The sequence below is a fragment of the Culex pipiens genome, chromosome 3 (assembly GCF_016801865.2).
Source record: "Culex pipiens pallens isolate TS chromosome 3, TS_CPP_V2, whole genome shotgun sequence".
Lineage (NCBI taxonomy): Eukaryota > Metazoa > Arthropoda > Insecta > Diptera > Culicidae > Culex > Culex pipiens.
The window spans coordinates 81,206,485-81,228,879 of record NC_068939.1 but is presented as its reverse complement, the minus strand read 5'-3'; the positions used below and the strand labels follow the sequence as shown (position 1 = coordinate 81,228,879).

The 22,395-nt window shown below is 33.3% G+C and overlaps 1 protein-coding gene across 1 annotated transcript; it reads left to right on the top strand.

The window, feature by feature from the left end:
* Positions 1-245: 245 nt before the first annotated feature.
* Positions 246-20,972, top strand: LOC120414210 (TWiK family of potassium channels protein 7). The gene is made up of 8 exons (XM_039575310.2): positions 246-889; positions 19,084-19,245; positions 19,358-19,481; positions 19,557-19,724; positions 19,784-19,869; positions 20,066-20,177; positions 20,242-20,357; positions 20,423-20,972. The coding sequence occupies exons 1-8, from the start codon at positions 704-706 to the stop codon at positions 20,690-20,692; spliced, it is 1,224 nt and encodes a 407-aa protein (XP_039431244.1). The 5' UTR covers positions 246-703; the 3' UTR covers positions 20,693-20,972.
* The last annotated feature ends 1,423 nt before the right edge of the window (positions 20,973-22,395 follow it).

Sequence of the window (22,395 nt, the reverse complement as noted above, 5' to 3'; positions counted from 1 at the left end):
CGATGAACAGAGCACAGGAAGAAATGAAACGGACGTGTTAGTATAGCATTTTCTTTTATGTCCACAAAATACTAAGCGCCGACGTTGCCGTCGCCAAACCGTCGGCGATTTTCCCTCTCACGCGATTCTCACTCACATTTTCCTCTCATTTTCCGAGCATCCACCAAACCAACAGAGATGTGCCAGAGTAACCAGTCCGAAGAAAAGTCAGTTCATTTTTTTGGTTTGCTGGTAGCAGGCGTGCGATGTACCTGCGATGTACCACAAAGTTGAACCAAAAATCGAGAGGCAGTGTGAACTCTGTGTTACTCTGTGGATCTGGGTCTTGGTTTTTGAAATACGGCACCCGTTACAACAGTCTGTTCTGATTTTTCGTCGGTTTCGGGTGCTCGAAGGAAAAGCGAACAACGCTCAGAGCAGCAAGAAAACTTTTCCGATCTCGTGCGTTTCTAATTTTGTGTAAAGGTCGAGTCGTGTTCAGACATTTTTATTGCTTTTTGTGTTACCGAAAAGGGTGAATAATCATTGCGTTCAAGCGAACCATCTGTTGAGTGCCCAATCATGGCTGTAGGAACAAATTCGCTCGTAATTTATTGACATAAACCGGATTTATAAGAGCAAACAGTGACGTCATCCACGAAGTTCAATTCCGGAGAAAAGTGCGAGGAGTGTTTTTGGGAAGTTCAGACTCGTATGATTAACGATGCCAACAGAACAGCACAGCAACGATCTTCTGGAGCACTTTAAAAAGATCGACGTGGTCGACACGGGGAAGGAAACGTTTTCAGTCCGGTTCCAGAAATTTTGGAAAAAGTTCAAACTCAAAAGTGCGCTCTCCCATGTGGGTTTGCTGGTTTCGTTGGCAGTTTATTGTGGAGTAGGAGGAGTAGTAAGTGGAACTTTTCCGTTAAAATATGTTAAATAATTTTTGTATTTCTTTTTTCCGTAATTAAAACCCTAAGTAGCATCATACTGAATCCAAACGATTCAGGTAACATTTAGCAGCTAAGGTTTAAAACAACACAGAAACCCGTTTCCTGTAGTGGAACAATGAGTTATTTTTTCTGTGCACCCTTTCACTGATGTCAATTTTTTTTTAAATATTTTTTTTATCTCCATGATCTATTCTAGTTCTCTCCAGGTAACGCTGAATTTAAATTTGAGATATCGTCGTTTGCGTGTTATAAAACTCTGCAAAGGCTTCATCCATAAAGTACGTCACGTAAAAATCAGCCAAAATTTACACCCCCTCCCCCCCCTTTGTCACGCTTTTCCTATACTTATGACATGCAATGTCACACTTGCTCAGACCCCCCCTCCCCTCTCTAGAGCGTGAAATACTTTATGGATGACGCCAACGAAGTAGTAAATCAATTACTTTTAAATAAGTCCTTTGAAGTAATTGCAGTAGAAGAGCACTTTAATAGCATCATTGTTTTAATCAATACAGATTTTATTAATGGATTTGAAACCAGATGCGATCCGGGGAAAGCTATCCGGCATGCGTCGGAAAAGCTACATCCCTTAACAATATTGCTTTCTTTTCTTCCATCGCATCATAAAAACCTATGTTCATGCTTACTCATTTTTTTATGTGTGACATACCTTCTTTGAACTACGGCGTGTCGAAAGCCAACTACACTCATCCCCCGGTGGTTGGTCACTTTTTTGTTTGACACTCTTCTAGTTTGTACCCCGTTGGTTGGTCGAAGTCAAACTAAACAGTGGCTTACGAATATGAACCAAAAATGCCGGCTTTAAAATTATTGTATTTTTTATAGATTTTTTTTTTTCAAAATTACCCAATTCTCAATTAAATCCTAACGAACGTTTTTTACGCATGAGCAAAGCTTGTCTTCATCTTACGGATCCTTCCAAGTGTCACATCTTGTTATTGTCGTCCATAATAAATAACGCCTTTTTATGTCGTCACATATCACATGCTGAAGAAATAGGGCGACATGCCTCAACGAAACAACAGTAAATGCGTCCCTTGAGGTTTGTGGTGTGTCGAACAGGTCTAACGTCATGATTCGAATTCCCGGACGTTTCGAAACCGGGACACCTCATCTTGTTTTACCAATTATTTGGATATAAGTTCGCATTATAAATGTCAAAAATGGGTTATTCAATGAATTCTTACATCAACTTTCATTTAAAGTTTGTTTGAACGTTGTAGTCAAAACAATTAAATAAAATAAAATTATAAGTTTACCAAAAATGCGAAACATTTCACGTGAAATATTTCATAGGCGTCCGAAGCACCGGGAAGGCAAAGCAGAAATTTATGGTTTTGATTTCCTTAAATTCTAGCAAATTTTTAAATAAAATATCGATTGTTTTGATGTTAACAGCTTATTTGAGACCAAAAGAATGCCATTCACTAACATTTCAGTCCAAATTTGTGCGATTCATTAGCAAATACGAGTGTCCGGAATTCGAAGCAAAAGTGTCTGGATTTCGAATCAACTTTTATCAGTGTCCGGGATTCGAAGCACAACAAGTCATTTTAATTCTCAAATTCTGATGAAAAAATGTTAGAAAAGACATATTTTGCATAAAAAAAGTAAATCTTTCCCAGTTCCTGAGGGGAACACCCTTGAAGAGTATCGGGGCCGGCATTTACAAAGCGGATTCAGTGGCAATTTCATTCTCAACTTAATGTTAACATGTTAAGGTTAATGTTAACATTCCATAGGTCGCCTCCCTAAGGTGTTGTGATAAGGTCCAGTTTGTGACGATACACTACCTTCCCTTTACTAAGCAATCGAATCCAGAAGAGAAACGATCACCAGTTGTGTTGGTCCGAGCCGGGATTTGAACCCCGTTCTGCCGCTTACTAGGCGGGAGCGTTACCACAAGGCTACGTGGCTCGGTCACATATTTTGCATGAATTCTCTTAAAACTGACTGTTAATACTACATCATGATGATATTTCTTCATTTCCAACTTATTACATGATTTTTTGTCAGCTATAACAAAAATGATATGCTACTAAGTGTCCGGATTTCGAATCATGACGTTATAGGGTGCATCATTATTCAGCAATTCCCCACGAAAACAGCATGATTCGAAAGAAAAGTTGTCATTTCGGGCTAATAATTGGACTGGGGCTTAGAAATAATTAGAACCGCTTTTTTTTGTTTGGCCCTTAACGTGACCTGCGCCGTGTTAGGGTGGTCCAAAAATTGCAATTTTTGTCGACAACAATTGGTTCACAATATCTATAATCTAGCCTTGTATTTGAAAAGATCGTATGAAAACTTGAAATGCGGTTATGGAGGTCTCGATACCAAAGAGCCTACGTCTGAAAATATTTTTTTGCAGCTACGTCGTGAAAAAGGTTGAAAAAGAATCTTTTCAAGCGAATAATGATTACCTGAAGAAATTCCCCTGAGTGTGCTTGGATCTCGTAGGGTGACAATAAAAAAATCGACATCAGGGATACCCTCTGATTCGATTTCTTAGGCAAAAATAAGTATCTGTGCCAATTTTGAGCTAAATCGGTTAAGGTTAAGGTGTCGCTTTTTATCGTTGAAGTTTATATGGGGAAAATCGCAAAAATATATCCAACGATCGGATTTGTTGTTGTTGTAAGCGCGAGTGGTCTATACTCTCTCAAAATAGTACTTTCCTCTCGTTTTGTTTCAGGAGGACTATTCGCTCGATCTTTAACTTTTGGTGTAGCTTTAAAGATTTTTTAAATCAGTTTTCCACATTTAACCCATGCAAGCTTCAAATTTAGCCCGCCATTTCAAACCTTTGGGCACCCCTGATAATACAATACAGTTAAACCTCGCATAGTGCGCAGGCGTTACGCTTGGTATTTCGTCGATTTCTCAAACACGGCATCATATTTTTGCATTCTTTTTGAAGCAATGTCATCTTGTTCCAATCTACAGTAAGCTTAAAAAGATTGCAAATATAAAATATCGTTTTAGAGTAATTGGAGAAATACAAAGCGTAACGCCTGCGCACTATGCGAGGTTTAACTCCCTAGTAACATTTTAGGTTTTAAGTAGGCCATAAAAGCCTTTTTAGGCCGTATGAGGGTTTTCAGAACCATGATAAAACCTGTTAGTTTAAAAATGTTACTAGGGCTGTATACTGTTTTTGTTTTTTTAGTTAGACCAAACACACGGACGCCAAACTAAACTGCACAGAAAAAAATATTCCTGTAAATTTACATTATTTATCATGTACCAAAAGGTATCATAATAAATAATGTATATTAACATTAGATTCATTGGAAATTTACATTAGTTTTGTTGGAATTATTCAAATCAACTCATTCTGATTGACAAATGGGAATGAGAAGCTCGACTTGGATTGCAATAGAAAAAGGGTGTGGCCTATATTCTATTTTAAAATTATTGAAGCGGGCAGTAAAATGTACCGCTGCTACCCACTGTCGACTGAGCCATCTTCGCATTTTGAAAACGAGCGGCTACAGCATCAACGAGGCTCAGGCAGTGGGCCAGCGAAGTATGAGAGCGATAGAAATAGAGAGAAAACCAAATATAACTATTTTTAGTTTGGGTAGTTTTGAAGCCAATATTTGGCAGAAATACATTGGAAACATGATTTACATTAAGGGGTTACATACATGTAAATCGTCAAAAATGTCAGAGGTTGATTGAGCGCACATTTGAACTTTTTTTTAATCTGTTTTCAGGTCATAAAAATATACATTTTCATCTACTAACAAAACAAATTTGAAGCCATTTGGTTGTATCATTGCCAAGATATAGCTATTTGAAGTAAGCAGTTTCAAAAAAACGGGTGCCACGATATCTCAACACTGCTCTGACCAAATCGGCTCAAAATTTTGGTGAAGATCAAACTATTCCCGTGTGCATGACGAAAGCCGATTTTCAAAAACTTTATTTAAAAAAAGATAAAAATATTTTAAAATTCATTTCGAGATATCGTGGCACCCGTGAATCAACTCGGTGTTTAGAGAAAAAACGTTCACAAAGTTTGACAGTCCGCTTTGCGCCTGGCAAAATTTTGATCTTAAATCGTCTCTTCCTCAGTTTAATTACGTAATATCTTCATGAAACTTTCAGGAGTGATTTAAAATCATCTTTCTAGTGGATTCAGTGGAAACAGCATTTACGTGCTGTGTAAATTTACATTTTTTTTGTGTAGTTACCTGATGGATCAAAATTTGCAAAAAAGATCTGGCTGTCAAAATGCATATGCGTTCTTTTCAAATCTTGCTCCAGAAATGTTTCTTATTCAATGATTTTTTAAACATGGAAAAAAATTATATCGAACTAATTTTTTGTAATTTGTACACTCAACTTCATGAACGGCCCTTTACGAAGGAGCGAATTTGTAAGCGAATGGTTATGGGTTCGATTCCCATCTGCTCCCAACGAGAAAGTTAAGAAAATGCTAACCACTAGGCCATGACGACTAAGTGAGCTTGGACTGGAATTAGGAATACTGTTACAGAGAGCGAGTTGTGGCGCTATAACCACGGCTAATAGTGTCCAGGGCATTCGTGGATATACAATGTCCCATCCCAGAATCTAATCTAATCTAATCTAACCCTAGCGCAGCCAACCTTTCGGAAGCATCCTGGAGAATGTCGGGGTGATTACTTCCAACATCCTTCTTTTCTAAACGGCCAGGCCAACTGCGTAAAGTTAACCGCAAAGATGATTCGTTGAAATGGATTGAGTTTGAGCATGAATGTTCAAACAACAATACAGTTCGGAATCTGCAGGGGAGGAAGAAACTTGGAGTCCTCCGTTCACGTTCCTGTTTGTTAGAGCAATAAATCGTTGAGAACACCATTTAAAATCAATCAATGAAGCAATAAAAGATATTGTTAAATTGGATCTAAACAGTAGTTTATGCACGCTTTCGCTTTGTAAGCGGATGATTCTGGGTTCGATTCCCATCTGCTCCAACCTTTCATCGGATGAGGAAGTAAAATGTCGGTCCCGGCCTTGGTTGTTAGGCCGTTAAGTCATTCCAGGTGTAGGAGTCGTCTCCATGCCATAAGTACAAACAACACACCAAACCAAGCCTACTCCGGTGGAATCGCTGGCGGCGGTTGGAATCGCAATCCAAAGGTCGTCAGTTCAAACACTGGGGTGGAAGGTTCCTTGGAGTAGAAAAAGGTTTGGGTGCTCTCCCCATTCAAGCCTTCGGACTCCTAGGTTCGAGCAGAAACTTGCAATAGAGACCACAAAAGACCCGGGGGTCGTTAATGTGGATGGTTTGAGTAGTATATGCAACAAGTTGGCAAAAAAAAGTAGTATGTTTGTCTAACAAGTCTCTGCCGATATTTTCGTGGGATATTTTTTTATGAATGTATGAAGCCTTGCCTTGCGTTTACAATTATGGGGTGCCATATTCTCGACGCTGAAACAACGCAAGCCGTCCTATTTTTAGATCATTGAAGAACAAATAAGCATATCGTTTATTTTGCAGTCACAGAAACAAATTGCCCTCAAACGGATATACGGGAATAGTGCATAAACACCGTGCATCTTTATCGAATGATGGTTGATCAAGGTCCTTGAAAAAAAATTGTATTGAAAGTTTTGAAACAAAATATTTTTTAATAAATTTCAGATTTCACGAAGATTCCACAAATTGTGTCTGAGATGCCTTGTCTTAAACCTTTAGTATCACATCTGATATGTCGTTTCTTATGTACCTACACACAAACAAATATTTCCGAATGTTACATAATTTATGATGTAACACTTTTGCCCGTCATTAAACATTTGAATTTAAATGCAATTTGAAATTTTGAATTTGCAACAAATTGTACGTAAAAACATGATTTTACGTGTGATTCAACCGTTTACGTCGAATCTCAAGTTTACATTAACTGAGTTTACATGTAATTCATTTCTTCCGTGTCGAATAAATTCACATTTTTTTTCTGTGTATGATAAAGAGGTAAAGACACTGTGCAGACAGAGAGAGAGAGAGGGTCGTTTACAATTATTTTTAGTTTTCCACACACGACTTGAAGCGGGTCAATTTGGTCGCCTTCTAAATGACTCACTTCCTTCAATGTTGCCTCCGGTGGCAGCGCGAGGCCAATTAAAAATGTTTTAAAAAATCAGGGGGCAACATTTTGTGCATACTCAAAGAAGATGTAGGTATATTTTTAAAAGTAAGGTTTGGTTTTTCATTTCAATCGACAAAAGCGATTCAATAAAATTGAAAATTGAAATGACATTTTTTAATGTTATCTCCTGGGGGATGAAAAGAGAGAATGCGTAACGTGATTTTCGAATGATCCTACTTTGTTTACATCAAAAAAGTAGAAGGTGGTTCAAGCACAACCGTGACTTTTTCTTTGCATTAATAATTTGTTTTGAAATCTGCTGTGCGCATTTTTTCATGTTTGCGTCAGAAGTGGGTGAAGTTTTGCGAAGTCAGTTTGGAAGAAAATGTAAGTAAGAGCTCCCGGAAGTACAGTGCACATTTTGAGACAAAGTACACCGTCTGGAAAAAAAAAACGTTTTGTACTAGAAAAAGCGAATCGTACCCACTATTCGGGCGGAATCAACTGTTGAAGACGGCCTCCAAATGGGCGCTGAAAAAGGAATTAGCCAGTAGTAAGTGGGTTCATTGGAGAAAGAACGACGACGATTTTACTGGTAATTCTGGTAATGATCGATTACCATACTTACTGCTTCTGGCGAACAGTTAAATTCTTGACTTTTTTTTGATAAGGTCCTATAAACAAATGTAAACATTGAGTGTATCCCTTTCACACCTTATGTCAAAGTCCATCGGAGTAAGCGGGATACACTCAATGTTTACATTTGTTTATAGGACCTAATCAAAAAAAAGTCAAGAATTGTTCCGCTTTGACAGTTCAAAACGGTTCCGCATTTGAACCGCTCTATTCACCCCCAGGTTATCTCTACCTTTCTTTCTTAAAATAACAATATATCTACGCCGTCGTGCTATCATGTCATACGTCGCTTTTTTGAGTTCCGAGAAAAACACTTTTTAATGTTTGAACTTGAATAAAAAAAACGTGAGCACGCAATGCAAACAATAACAAACATATTTTGTTCGGTTGACCATTCTGTGCAATGCCCCGGAGTTGGGTTGAACTTGGTTGCCGGAGTCCCGAGTTATGATAGAAATAATGTTTACGGTAGTTGAGCTCGTTCCTGTGTCAAACGCGTTCTGACCTGAAATCCCTTTGGCCAGTTGTCTTACTTACATCAATTTTCAGGCTGTGTCAAGATAGCACGACAAAATTGAAACTTCTTTCATATGAAAAGTGACAACAATGTACGGAGTTTTTTCGGTTTTTATGGAATAACTCGGGATTGAAATCGATTTTTGGGGATCAGTGAAGGTCAAAAGGTGAGGCATTGTGAGCTGCACAAAATCGCGTTCTTAACTCAATTTGGCCCAAATGTATCTAATTTGTAACGCTACTTCATAAATTTGTTTATGTCTGGAGTTTTATTTGAAAAGGTCCTATCAAAATAAGAAATCTCCTAGATTTTAATACCTTTAAATAAATCTGTGGATTTTCTTTTTTTAACATTTATCATACATAATTTCCGGCCGCCACTGCTTTAGACTTATAAAATCCGTCCCGCAGTGCCAAAAGGTTGGGCACCCATGGATTAGATCGATTGATTTTAAATTTCCACTGATGTTTTATGATAGGGGTAATTATCTACCAACTTACACGAAATCGGGAAAAGTTGCCCCGACCCCTCTTCGATTTGCGTGAAACTTTGTCCTAAGGGGTAACTTTTGTCCCTGATTACGAATCCGAGGTCCGTTTTTTGATATCTCGTGACGAAGGGGCGGTACTGTGGTATTTAGCATAAATCATAGTAAACCATTGTTACACATGATCATTGTTTTCACTAAGCAACCACTGATACAGTTGACATTCTGGAGAATGTTACATTGGCGACGAGGATGAAAAACAGAAAATTTCTTGGAAAATAGTGAAAATTTGCAGTGTTTCACAAGATCTTCAAAAGAAATTTTACCTGAAACATTTGGTGGTGTTGGAAGACATGGTGTTTGAAAGTACCATTTGGTAATTCGGTGAAAAATAGTTGTAATCTTTTTAATCATTTCAAGCTAGGCCAAGCCAACTTTTATAGCCAACCTGCTGAAATTGAAATCAAAAGAGGTGCTTCAATTTATACTAATTGATTTCATGAAACGGCGAGACTCCGGTCTACCGGGGTTGAAACGATCAGTTCGTTTGACCTTGATTGTCGAGACTCCGGTCTGACAAGAAAATCGATGAGACTCCGGTCTGTCGGGACTGGAACGATCCAGTCGTTCAGTCTATTTTGTCGAGGCTCCGGCCTGGCAAGGAATCGGCAAGACTCCGGTCTGTCGGGATCGAAACGAATCCGTTCGTTTGGTCTATTTTGTCGAGACTCCGGTCTGGCAAAGGAAATCGGTAGGACTCCGGTCTACCGTGTCGGAACGATCCTGTCGTTCGACCTTATTGGTGAGACTCAGGTCTGCCAAAGTTACGGTAGGACTCCGGTCTGTCGGGATTGGAACGACCCTGTCGTTCAATCTAATTTGTCGAGACTGCGATCTAACAAAGGAAATCGGGGGAAATCCATGTTCACCGTGCCAGATCGATCCGTCGATTGTTCATGTTGAGTCGTTAATAAATTAGACGTCGTTGGAACTCAATTAAAAATATGGTGTATACAGATCAAAATTCAGTTTAAATGAAGTTTCAGTTTACTTTACATATTTAGTAAAGATGAAGTTAATTTTTTTTCGGAAAGGAAAATATTGATGTAAAAAGGCAGTAAGATTGAAATGATTGATAAAACATTCTAATCTATAGTTTCTTATTGTGTTCAGCATTTCATAGTAAAAAAAAAGTTATCCCAAAATATTATTTATTTTAGAAGGAAAGAAGAAAGAAACGGAATCAAGCATAGAAAAAAATAGATTAAAAATGTTTACTCAAGCAACGCAATTGGTAACTTTGAGACAATGTTGTTTAACTGATTAAGAATGATATGTTGAAGAGGATCAAAAAAAAAAAAATGTTCAAGTAGGTATGTAAATTAAACAGTGCAAATTTTCACTATTTTCCAAGAAATTTTCTGTTTTTCATCCTCGTCGCCAATGTAACATTCTCCAGAATGTCAACTGTATCAGTGGTTGCTTAGTGAAAACAATGATCATGTGTAACAATGGTTTACTATGATTTATGCTAAATACCACAGGTACGATCCTTTCCATTTTTTGCAGCCTGAAACGGTGATGAGATAGAAATTTGGTGTCAAAGGGACTTTTATGTAAAATTAGACGCCCGATTTGATGGCGTACTCAGAACTCCGAAAAAACGCATTTTTCATCGAAAAAAACACTAAAAATATTTTGTAGTTGTCTGCTCTACAACTTTGTAGAACATTATTACACTCAAAAAAAAAATTACCCAGAGTTGATTTTCCCTAAACTTATTGTTTTCAAGAAATGTGTCTCAAATTTTTGAATAGGAATTCTTAGACTGCATAGATTACTATGGAGTCCTAATTTGAATCGGTGTTTGCCGTCTTGCATTTGCTCCAATGCAACAGTTGATCGATTAAGGCTGTGCCAAGCGCAAACGACCAACACTAGGTGCTATATTACCAGTACACTCACGCAGAAAAATAAGGCATATTTGAATCAACAAAATGTTTTGTTGATTTGAAAATCAAGATTTTTGTTGAATCAACGCTAAACGTCAAAGCAACTTTTTCAAAACAACAAAAGATTGTTGTGGAATTGAGAAAATCAAGGTTTGTTTCAACGCAAAATCGGCGTTGATTATATTCAACAAAAATTTTGTTGAATCAAACCTCGTACAGGCTGATTCTACAAAATATTTTTCTGCGTGCTACTTTCCAATGGCCGGTGCAATTTGTACGGTAGTACTCCATATCATACCACACGACGGCTGCGTATCAGATTTCGTCAATTAATGGCTTATTTCGTCAGTAAGATAACGACATGCAAATCAATGATTAAGTAAATAAAAACGTTACTTAATCCACCGTAAGGTGGTTGATGCCCTCTTCACATTAATATTGTTTTTTTTGGTAAAATAAAAATGTCTAACCTCCAAAATGTTCTCTAAATGAAACTTCATATACTCATAACTGGATAGGGTTGTCAGATCTCAAATTTTTGGACTCGTCGCATAGGTCTTTTCATTACGCATCCAACGATAGGTCGCATGATTGATCCGGACATCATTTTCATCGAAATATCTGAGATCCGGCCTCCAAAAAGTGTATAAATAAAACTTAAGTGCTTATAACTTTTGATAGGGTTGCCATATCTTCGATGTTTTAGGCTCGTTGAAAAGGTCTTTTAAATACTTTTCTAAGAATGTATAACATGACGGGTTATCTTACAAAAACCACCCTTTTTGCAATCTTCCGGACTTTTGTTAATATCGTTTTTTTTAGCGTAGCATTTAAAGTACTTTACAAAACTTCATAATATTAACTAGGGTCTTGTGGGACCCCAAGACAAATCGAATGAGACCAGAACGGTCAAAATCGGTTCTGCCAATCCGGAGATAATCGAGTGCATATTTTTCGGTGCACGGACTTACAGACATATACACGCACAGACATTTGTTCAGAATTTGATTCTGAGTCGATAGGTATACGTGAAGGTGGGTCGTCGAGGTCGAATTAGGAAGTTCAGTTTGCGAGTGATTTTATAGCTTTTCCTAAGTAAGGTGAGGAAGGCAACAGAATGGTTATCTGGGCCGATCGCAGGTTGGATTTTTGGTCGGCCAAATAAGGAACTTATGCGGAAATTAGTGAAGCCATAGATTTTTTTAAGGTACCACCTAAATCGTATTTCCCCCCCCTGGTTTTTTTTTACCGAAATTGATATATCTTCAACCCGGTTACATCTAGAACTTCCATATTGACTCATTTTGTTGAAAAATGATTCACGAAGCTAATGAGACCAAAATTGATGAAATTTATCAAATAGTTTTTTCAAAAAATAAGCAGAACTCAAGATGTTTGAATGAAAAACTGCTGTTTGTATGGAAACCGAAAAAAAAAAATTATTTTCGATGCTTCGCACCACCATGTACACTGCATAAACCACGCTCAAAACATATTGAATCACTTGGGGACATTTCAAGGAATCGATTGGTATCCGGATTTCCCCGGAAATTCCTCCCAAAGTGGCCAAAAGTAAGAAGGAAGTTGAAAGTCTGATTCCGGACAGTCCCGGGCGTACCGGCATCCATGCCTGGCACGGCGTTTGTTGCATGCACAGTATAAAAAGCTGAAAAAAAGATGGTCAAAAAATAAAAAAACAGTCCAATACTTCAACTTTATCACCAACAACTTTTTGCAAAAATGCTTTCTAGTCAATGATAATGAAATCTATAGGTTTTGATAACATTACACACAATATTACAATATTTTTTGCAAATTTGCATTGAACGATTTGAAATTCCTAAAACAAAAAACCGTTTCTACTGTGCATCTTTTCTAAATATGTTTTGTTGCACGCCGATTGTTTTGTTGCACGCAGTTTGATTTGTTGCATATGTTTGTTTTGGTAACAGCTGTTTGTTTCGCGATTCCGGTCGGATGTCGGTTCAAATTCCGCGATTACAGGTCGGTCGGTCGGTCGCTCCGCGAGTGGAATGTTTGGGGGAGTGTCCAACTACCGCTGGTCCAGCAGTTTGTGTGTGATGTCCCGGGAAGAAACCCGGGTTTGCCGCGTCCCACCGAGAACGTTGGAGGTAAGCTGGTCCAGCAACCCGGGTTGGCGGATGAAGGTAAGCTGGTCCAGCGGTGTGTGAAGACGGAAGAAACCCGGGTTTGTCGGAGGAGATTAGCTGAACCAGCGGCGGGAGGACGGAAGAAACACGGGTTGGCGTTTGTGTGTTGTCCTGGAGGACGGAAAACCCCAGGGTTTATTGGAGGAGGCTAGCTGGACCAGCAGCTTGTGTGTTGTCCCAGGAGGACGGAATAAACCCGGGTTGGCGGGTGATGGTAAACAGGTCCAGCGGTGTGTTTGTGTGAGGATGGAAAATAAACCCGGGTTTGTCGGAGAAGCGGTTTGTGTGTGTTGTCCCGGGAGGACGAAAAAAATCCAGGTTTGTCGAAGGAAATTATCTGGACCAGCGGCGTGTGTGCTGTCCCAGGAAGACGGAAGAACCCCGGGTTGGCGGGTGGAGGTAAGCTGGTTCAGCGGAGTGTGTGTTGTTCCGGGAAGACGAAGAAACCCGAGTTTGCCGCGTCATGACCAAGAACGGGAGGACAGAAGAAGATCTGGAAAGACGGATGGAAACACATGTTGCCCGCTCAAAAGGAAGTACATCTCACGATGGCACGGCATCAACCCAACAAGGCACGGAAAAGCATCTCAGTCGAAAGGATTAAAAAAATAATGAGATATCGCAAATTTCTGACGCTTGTCTGAACCCGCGGTTCGGTAAGTTATTTGTAAATAAATGTATGCATCTTTTATAAATAAATTATTAGAAAGTAATTTTGTAAACTTCTTACACTTTTTATCTAAGAAAAAAAATCTAAAATTCTAAAATGCTAAAATTCTAAAATTAAAAAATTCAAAAATTCAAAAATTCTAAAATTCTAAAATTCTAAAATTCTAAAATTCTAAAATTCTAAAATTCTAAAATTCTAAAATTCTAAAATTCTAAAATTCTAAAATTCTAAAATTCTAAAATTCTAAAATTCTAAAATTCTAAAATTCTAAAATTCTAAAATTCTAAAATTCTAAAATTCTAAAATTCTAAAATTCTAAAATTCTAAAATTCTAAAATTCTAAAATTATAAAATTATAAAATTATAAAATTATAAAATTATAAAATTCTAAAATTCTAAAATTCTAAAATTCTAAAATTCTAAAATTCTAAAATTCTAAAATTCTAAAATTCTAAAATTCTAAAATTCTAAAATTCTAAAATTCTAAAATTCTAAAATTCTAAAATTCTAAAATTCTAAAATTCTAAAATTCTAAAATTCTAAAATTCTAAAATTCTAAAATTCTAAAATTCTAAAATTCTAAAATTCTAAAATTCTAAAATTCTAAAATTCTAAAATTCTAAAATTCTAAAATTCTAAAATTCTAAAATTCTAAAATTCTAAAATTCTAAAATTCTAAAATTCTAAAATTCTAAAATTCTAAAATTCTAAAATTCTAAAATTCTAAAATTCTAAAATTCTAAAATTCTAAAATTCTAAAATTCTAAAATTCTAAAATTCTAAAATTCTGAAATTCTAAAATTCTAAAATTCTAAAATTCTAAAATTCTTAAATTCTAAAATTCTAAAATTCTTAAATTCTTAAATTCTAAAATTCTAAAATTCTAAAATTCTAAAATTCTAAAATTCTAAAATTCTAAAATTCTAAAATTCTAAAATTCTAAAATTCTAAAATTCTAAAATTCTAAAATTCTAAAATTCTAAAATTCTAAAATTCTAAAATTCTAAAATTCTAAAATTCTAAAATTCTAAAATTCTAAAATTCTAAAATTCTAAAATTCTAAAATTCTAAAATTCTAAAATTCTAAAATTCTAAAATTCTAAAATTCTAAAATTCTAAAATTCTAAAATTCTGAAATTCTTAAATTCTTAAATTCTTAAATTCTTAAATTCTTAAATTCTTAAATTCTAAAATTCTAAAATTCTAAAATTCTAAAATTCTAAAATTCTAAAATTCTAAAATTCTAAAATTCTAAAATTCTAAAATTCTAAAATTCTAAAATTCTAAAATTCTAAAATTCTAAAATTCTAAAATTCTAAAATTCTAAAATTCTAAAATTCTAAAATTCTAAAATTCTAAAATTCTAAAATTCTAAAATTCTAAAATTCTAAAATTCTAAAATTCTAAAATTCTAAAATTCTAAAATTCTAAAATTCTAAAATTCTAAAATTCTAAAATTCTAAAATTCTAAAATTCTAAAATTCTAAAATTCTGAAATTCTAAAATTCTAAAAATCTAAAATTCTAAAATTCTTAAATTATAAAATTATAAAATTCTAAAATTCAAAAATTCTAAAATTGTACCAAAAAATTAAAAAATAAGAAAATAAGCAAATAAGAAAATAAGAAAATAAGAAAATAAGAAAATAAGAAAATAAGAAAATAAGAAAATAAGAAAATAAGAAAATAAGAAAATAAGAAAATAAGAAAATAAGAAAATAAGAAAATAAGAAAATAAGAAAATAAGAAAATAAGACAATAAGAAAATAAGAAAATAAGAAAAAAAGAAAATAAGAAAATAAGAAAATAAGAAAATAAGAAAATAAGAAAATAAGAAAATAAGAAAATAAGAAAATAAGAAAATAAGAAAATAAGAAAATAAGAAAATAAGAAAATAAGAAAATAAGAAAATAAGAAAATAAGAAAATAAGAAAATAAGAAAATAAGAAAATAAGAAAATAAGAAAATAAGAAAATAAGAAAATAAGAAAATAAGAAAATAAGAAAATAAGAAAATAAGAAAATAAGAAAATAAGACAATAAGAAAATAAGAAAATAAGAAAATAAGAAAATAAGAAAATAAGAAAATAAGAAAATAAGAAAATAAGAAAATAAGAAAAAAAGAAAATAAGAAAATAAGAAAATAGGAAAATAAGAAAATAAGAAAATAAGAAAATAAGAAAATAAGAAAATAAGAAAATAAGAAAATAAGAAAATAAAAAAATAAGAAAATAAGAAAATAAGAAAATAAGAAAATAAGAAAATAAGGAAATAAGAAAATAAGGAAATAAGAAAATAAGAAAATAAGAAAATAAGAAAATAAGAAAATAAGAAAATAAGAAAATAAGAAAATAAGAAAATAAGAAAATAAGAAAATAAAAAAATAAGAAAATAAGAAAATAGGAAAAATAAGAAAAAAAGAAAATAAGAAAATAAGAAAATAAGAAAATAAGAAAATTAGAAAATTAGAAAATTAGAAAATAAGAAAATAAGAAAATAAGAAAATAAGAAAATAAGAATATAAGAAAATAATAAAATAAGAAAATAAGAAAATAAGAAAATGAGAAAATAAGAAAATAAGAAAATAAGAAAATAAGAAAATAAGAAAATACGAAAATAAGAAAATAAGAAAATAAGAAAATAAGAAAATAAGAAAATAAGAAAATAAGAAAATAAGAAAATAAGAAAATAAGAAAATAAGAAAATAAGAAAATAAGAAAATAAGAATATAAGAATATAAGAATATAAGAATATAAGAAAATACATACAATTACAAAATTACAAAATTACAAAATTACAAAATTACAAAATTACAAAATTACAAAGTTACAAAATTACAAAATTACAAAATTACAAAATTACAAAATAACAAAATTACAAAATTACAAAATAACAAAATTACAAAATTACAAAATTACAAAATTACAAAATTACAAAATTACAAAATTACAAAATTACAAAATTACAAAATTACAAAATTACAAAATTACAAAATTACAAAATTACAAAATTACAAAATTACAAAATTACAAAATTACAAAATTACAAAATTACAAAATTACAAAATTACAAAATTACAAAATTACAAAATTACAAAATTACAAAATTACAAAATTACAAAATTACAATACAAAATTACAAAATTACAAAATTACAAAATTACAAAATTACAAAATTACAAAATTACAAAATTACAAAATTACAAAATTACAAAATTACAAAATTACAAAATTACAAAATTACAAAATTACAAAATTACAAAATTACAAAATTACAAAATTACAAAATTACAAAATTACAAAATTACAAAATTACAAAATTACAAAATTACAAAATTACAAAATTACAAAATTACAAAATTACAAAATTACAAAATTACAAAATTACAAAATTACAAAATTACAAAATTACAAAATTACAAAATTACAAAATTACAAAATTACAAAATTACAAAATTACAAAATTACAAAATTACAAAATTACAAAATTACAAAATTACAAAATTACAAAATTACAAAATTACAAAATTACAAAATTACAAAATTACAAAATTACAAAATTACAAAATTACAAAATTACAAAATTACAAAATTACAAAATTACAAAATTACAAAATTACAAAATTACAAAATTACAAAATTACAAAATTACAAAATTACAAAATTACATAATTACAAAATTACAAAATTACAAAATTACAAAATTACAAAATTACAAAATTACAAAATTACAAAATTACAAAATTACAAAATTACAAAATTACAAAATTACAAAATTACAAAATTACAAAATTACAAAATTACAAAATTACAAAATTACAAAATTACAAAATTACAAAATAACAAAATTACAAAATTACAAAATTACAAAATTACAAAATTACAAAATTACAAAATTACAAAATTACAAAATTACAAAATTACAAAATTACAAAATTACAAAATTACAAAATTACAAAATTAAAAATTACAAAGTTACAAAATTACAAAATTACAAAATTACAAAATTACAAAGTTACAAAATTACAAAATTACAAAATTACAAAATTACAAAATTACAAAATTACAAAATTACAAAATTACAAAATTACAAAATTACAAAATTACAAAATTACAAAATTACAAAATTACAAAATTACAAAATTACAAAATTACAAAATTAAAAAATTACAAAATTACAAAATTACAAAATTACAAAATTACAAAATTACAAAATTACAAAATTACAAAATTACAAAATTACAAAATTACAAAATTACAAAATTACAAAATTACAAAATTACAAAATTACAAAATTACAAAATTACAAAATTACAAAATTACAAAATTCAACATCCGGGATATCCATGATCATCCTAACATATCAAAAAACTAGTCTACCATATAATACCAGAATATGATCTGGAGTCGAAACCTATCGACCTCTCGCTTATTACGGTGGTAGACCCGCAAGAACCAACTTCAGGGAGTTCTAAATGATCTTTGATATCCCAACATATCAACATAGTAGTCTACCATACCCACTGAAGCTATTGGCATTTGATCCTGGGTCGTAATCTTTCGACCACTTGCTTATTACGGTGGTAGACCCACAGGAATCAATTTCAGGGAGTTCTGGATGATCTTGGATATCCCAACATATAAAAAAGTAGCCTACCATACCCACCAAAGCTATTGGCATATGATCCAGGGTCGAAACCTATCGACCTCTAGCTTATTACGGTGGTAGACCCGCAGGAACCAACTTCAGGGAGTTCTAGATGATCTTGGATATCCCAACATATCAACAAAGTAGTCTACCATACCCACTGAAGCTATTGGCATATGATCCTGGGTCGAAACCTATCGACCTCTAGCTTATTACGGTGGTAGACCCGCAGGAACCAACTTCAGGGAGTTCTAGATGATCTTGGATATCCCAACATATCAACAAAGTAGTCTACCATACCCACTGAAGCTATTGACATGTGATCCGGAGTCGAAATCTATCGACCACTTGCTTGTTACGGTGGTAGACCCGCAAGAACCAACTTCAGGGAGTTCTAGATGATCTTGGATATCCCAACATATCAACAAAGTAGTCTACCATACCCACTGAAGTTATTGGCATATGATCCTGGGTCGAAATCTATCGACCACTTGCTTGTTACGGTGGTAGACCCGCAAGAACCAACTTCAGGGAGTTCTAGATGATCTTGGATATCCCAACATATCAACAAAGTAGTCTACCATACCCACTGAAGTTATTGGCATATGATCCTGGGTCGAAATCTATCGACCACTTGCTTGTTACGGTGGTAGACTCACGGACCTAAACTTCTGGAGGTTCTTGATGACCTAGGATATGTGAACAAATCTACAACATCCGGATCGAACACGTTTGCTGTGTTTGAAAAGGAATTCGTATACGATTCTAGTTAGATTCCGTTTCAAAATTCGAATTGTGTTGACTGGGTACCTTGCAACATCAATTTATGTTGCGCGACATTTTTTGGAAGTGTTGGCAAAAATCATGAAAATTGACCAGATTTCGGTTTTAGTGGTACCTTAAGGCTGTTTTTTTAAACTCTGAGATTACTTACTTTATAACAAATATTTTTCCATTCATTTGTAGATATTCAGAGAATTGGAACTACCCGCCGAAGTGGCCAGAATCAAAGAACTGCAGGAATCGCTGGTGAAACAACGCGAACGCTTCATTTATTCGATCGTGAACAACACTGATGTACGAAATTTGGAGACACTTTTCTCGTTAGAGCTGGAAAACTACGAGAAGGTAACACAACTGAACATGTAAATTAACTTCAATTTATTTTTATTTTTTTAAAGCAGTCACTCTTATGCATATTTCTGGATTACAAATTCTTAGTTCATTTTATTCATTTCAGGTTGTACAAGATGCAGCTAAAGGAGGTCTTTTGATTGATGTTTCCCGTGGATTTCCCGTGGAGTCTGAGAAATGGAGTCGACTGCAGGCAATGTTCTTTGCTTCCACTGTTATAACTACTATCGGTATGCAAGTATAGGGTTCTCACAGCAGTTTGGATTATAATTTTGAGTTTGAACTTACAACATTTTTTGTTTCAGGCTATGGCAACATTGCACCCGTAACTGTAACTGGACGTATTTTTTGTATGCTTTTTGCCCTTGTTGGCATTCCGCTCATGTTGACCGTGATTGCCGACTGGGGTCGTCTTTTCGCATCGGCAGTATCCTCCATGGGAAAGAAATGGAAATCAATGATGCCCGTTTCAAGTAGGTTTCAGGTCCCTTATTTGGCGATTAATTCACTTAACTTAAACTTCCATCCGCAGAATTCGTCCCCGATGTTGGAGTCAAGATTTCCGATAGAAAATGGATGTATGCTGTTGGTGCCGTATTTTTTCTTGGTATCTACCTGGTAAGTAATTGCAATACATGCAATATATTTGTTTTCTTAATGGACATGAAAACAGATGCGATCCGGTGAAACCTATCCGGCATGCGTCGGAAAAGACATATCCCTTAACAATATTGTTTTCTTTTCATCCTTTGCCTCATAATAACCTATGTTCATGGTTACTCTTTTCATTTTTTAACGTTTATTTCTTTTACAGGCTGCCGGAGCGGGACTATTGTTGCTGTGGGAGGAAGATTGGGACTTTTTTGACGGATACTACTTTTGTTTTATAACCATGACGACCATTGGATTTGGTGATCTGGTGCCCAGTAATAACCTGATTAGATAAAAAAAATTGAACTTTTTAAAATAGAATGTCATTCTTCTTATCAGGCAAACCCAACTATATGATGCTCTGTACGCTGTACATCCTCGTTGGATTAGCATTAACAAGTACAATTATCGAACTCGTTCGACGTCAGTACGCGCAAAGTTGGCACAAGCTACAGGTGAATAGTTATTGAATTTTTATTTTATTGTAATCGTCTGAGCTTTACATTGTCTATTTTTTCAGGCGTTGTCTGGGCCCCTAGCCGAAACGCTACGACGGCTAGGAGAATCGGCCGGCACGGGAATTGATGTCACGGCTTTGCACAACGATCTCCGGCGTGTACTCACGGTTGTGAGTATGCCTCGCCGCCACGGGAGCAAGAAAAATGATCCTAATGAAATGGCCGCACTGGAAGCGATCACCAACGCTATTCTCCAGGACATCAAGGATAAGCATGAAAGCAAAGAAACACCCAAAATCGTTCAAATCGTGATCTATGAATCATCTGTCTAGAAATTTTACCTAAGTGGTGGAAAGAAGCTTGCATGTGCACTGCATTTAAAGGTAGATTGAAGAAGAGCAACCTCCAACACGCGCAGTAAACAGTTTTACTACGACCTGTTGATATCCAATCAAATGAGAGAAATACTATAAATTCAAACTGAAGGACTATTTAAGAGTGGCATTATTTATTGTGAATATTTATGTGTCATCAAGTATTGTTAGAAAGAACTGAATGTGTGTGAGAAAAAAAACGAACAAAAAAGAAATAAAAATAAACATACATAACAAACTTTCTGTGTTTTGAGTTCACACCTAGAAATTCCAAACGGAAAATTCGATCAAATGAATTTGGTTAGAATAGGGGAAAGTGGGGCAAGTGTAACAAGCTAAGGAAATGTTCGAAACCCAATATAAACGTAAAAAAATCTGTCGGATTATTTTATTATCATCTTATTACAGGTCTTAACTAAGACTTTGATAGAACAAGTTTTTAAAAACCTTGTTTTTAATAAAAAAAAAAGATTTTAAAATTTTTGATTTTCTGATTTTTCATTTTAAGATTAAATAATTATGTTTTACTAAAATTTGGATCGTTTTTATGAAAAAAAATTAGGTACTTAGATGATAAATAGTTTATTTTCATAATATCAATATATTTTGTATGGACATTTTTTTTAACAATTGTTTATCACTTTTTATGTACGTTTATATATTTATATCCCAATAAAATATGTTGTTGCAGCAATTCGTAGTTTTTTCCATACTTAAAACCCATACGGTACATTTGCCCTAGTTAAACAAGGTTTTTTTCAAAGCATTCAACAAAAACAACGAAATGTTAAAACATAAAAAATTGCATGTTGGTAAAATTAGCCTTGAAACTAGAGCGTCAAATTTCCCGGGGTTACAAAATTACCGGAAAACGGGAAATTTTCAACAAATTTCCCGGGAAATCCCGGGAATTCCCGGGAAATTTGAAATTTAACGAAAAATATTCTGATCCTGTTTCTGATTAATATTTTGCAACTGAATTGTATATAACAGCAACTTAAATGATCAAAATGAGTGTGAGGATCAATTAATGGCTTGACTGCTTGTTAAAAAATCATGGAACTTTGAGCAAATATATAAATTTTCTAATTTGTTATGGTGTATGTCAATTCGTATACAATCAAAAAAATATTATCAGTATTTTATGTTGGGAAGTATTTTTTTAATCAAAGTGTTTGGACAGTGAAAATCTATGCTCCACAAGAATAAAATTGCTTTTAAATTTGTCTCAGTGACCATTAGTGCGTCCATCCCGGGAATTCCCGGGACAAAAATCCCGGGATGTTTCCAAAACCGGGAATTCCCAAATCCTGGGATTTTCTTCAATTTGTCCCGGGAATTCCCAAAATTGAAAAAAAAACAAATTTTGGTCCGGAAATTTAGATTTGGTTGTGGAAATAGTACAGTTGAATACTAAGTAATCGATAAAATGAATTCAAATTTGTATTCGCAAATATCAGCATTAATTTGGCTTATTAGGGAAAATAATTATAAATTAATTTTACAGGTCTGCGAAATGCTTAGAGCTTAGATATTTTCTCTTTTATTTTGTTTTAAAAGACTGAATATATTTACGATTTTAAATTTGAAACAAAAATCTCATATTAAATAAATTTTAATGAAACACCGGCATCTGGGGCAAATAAGGACAAATGTAACGA

Coding starts and splice junctions, on each gene's coding strand:
- LOC120414210 (XM_039575310.2), top strand. CDS start 704: ATGCCAACAGAACAGCACAGCAACGATCTTCTGGAGCACTTTAAAAAG. Junction 19,482..19,556: donor CACTGTTATAACTACTATCG/GTATGCAAGTAT, acceptor TTTTTGTTTCAG/GCTATGGCAACATTGCACCC. Junction 19,870..20,065: donor TTTTTCTTGGTATCTACCTG/GTAAGTAATTGC, acceptor TTTCTTTTACAG/GCTGCCGGAGCGGGACTATT.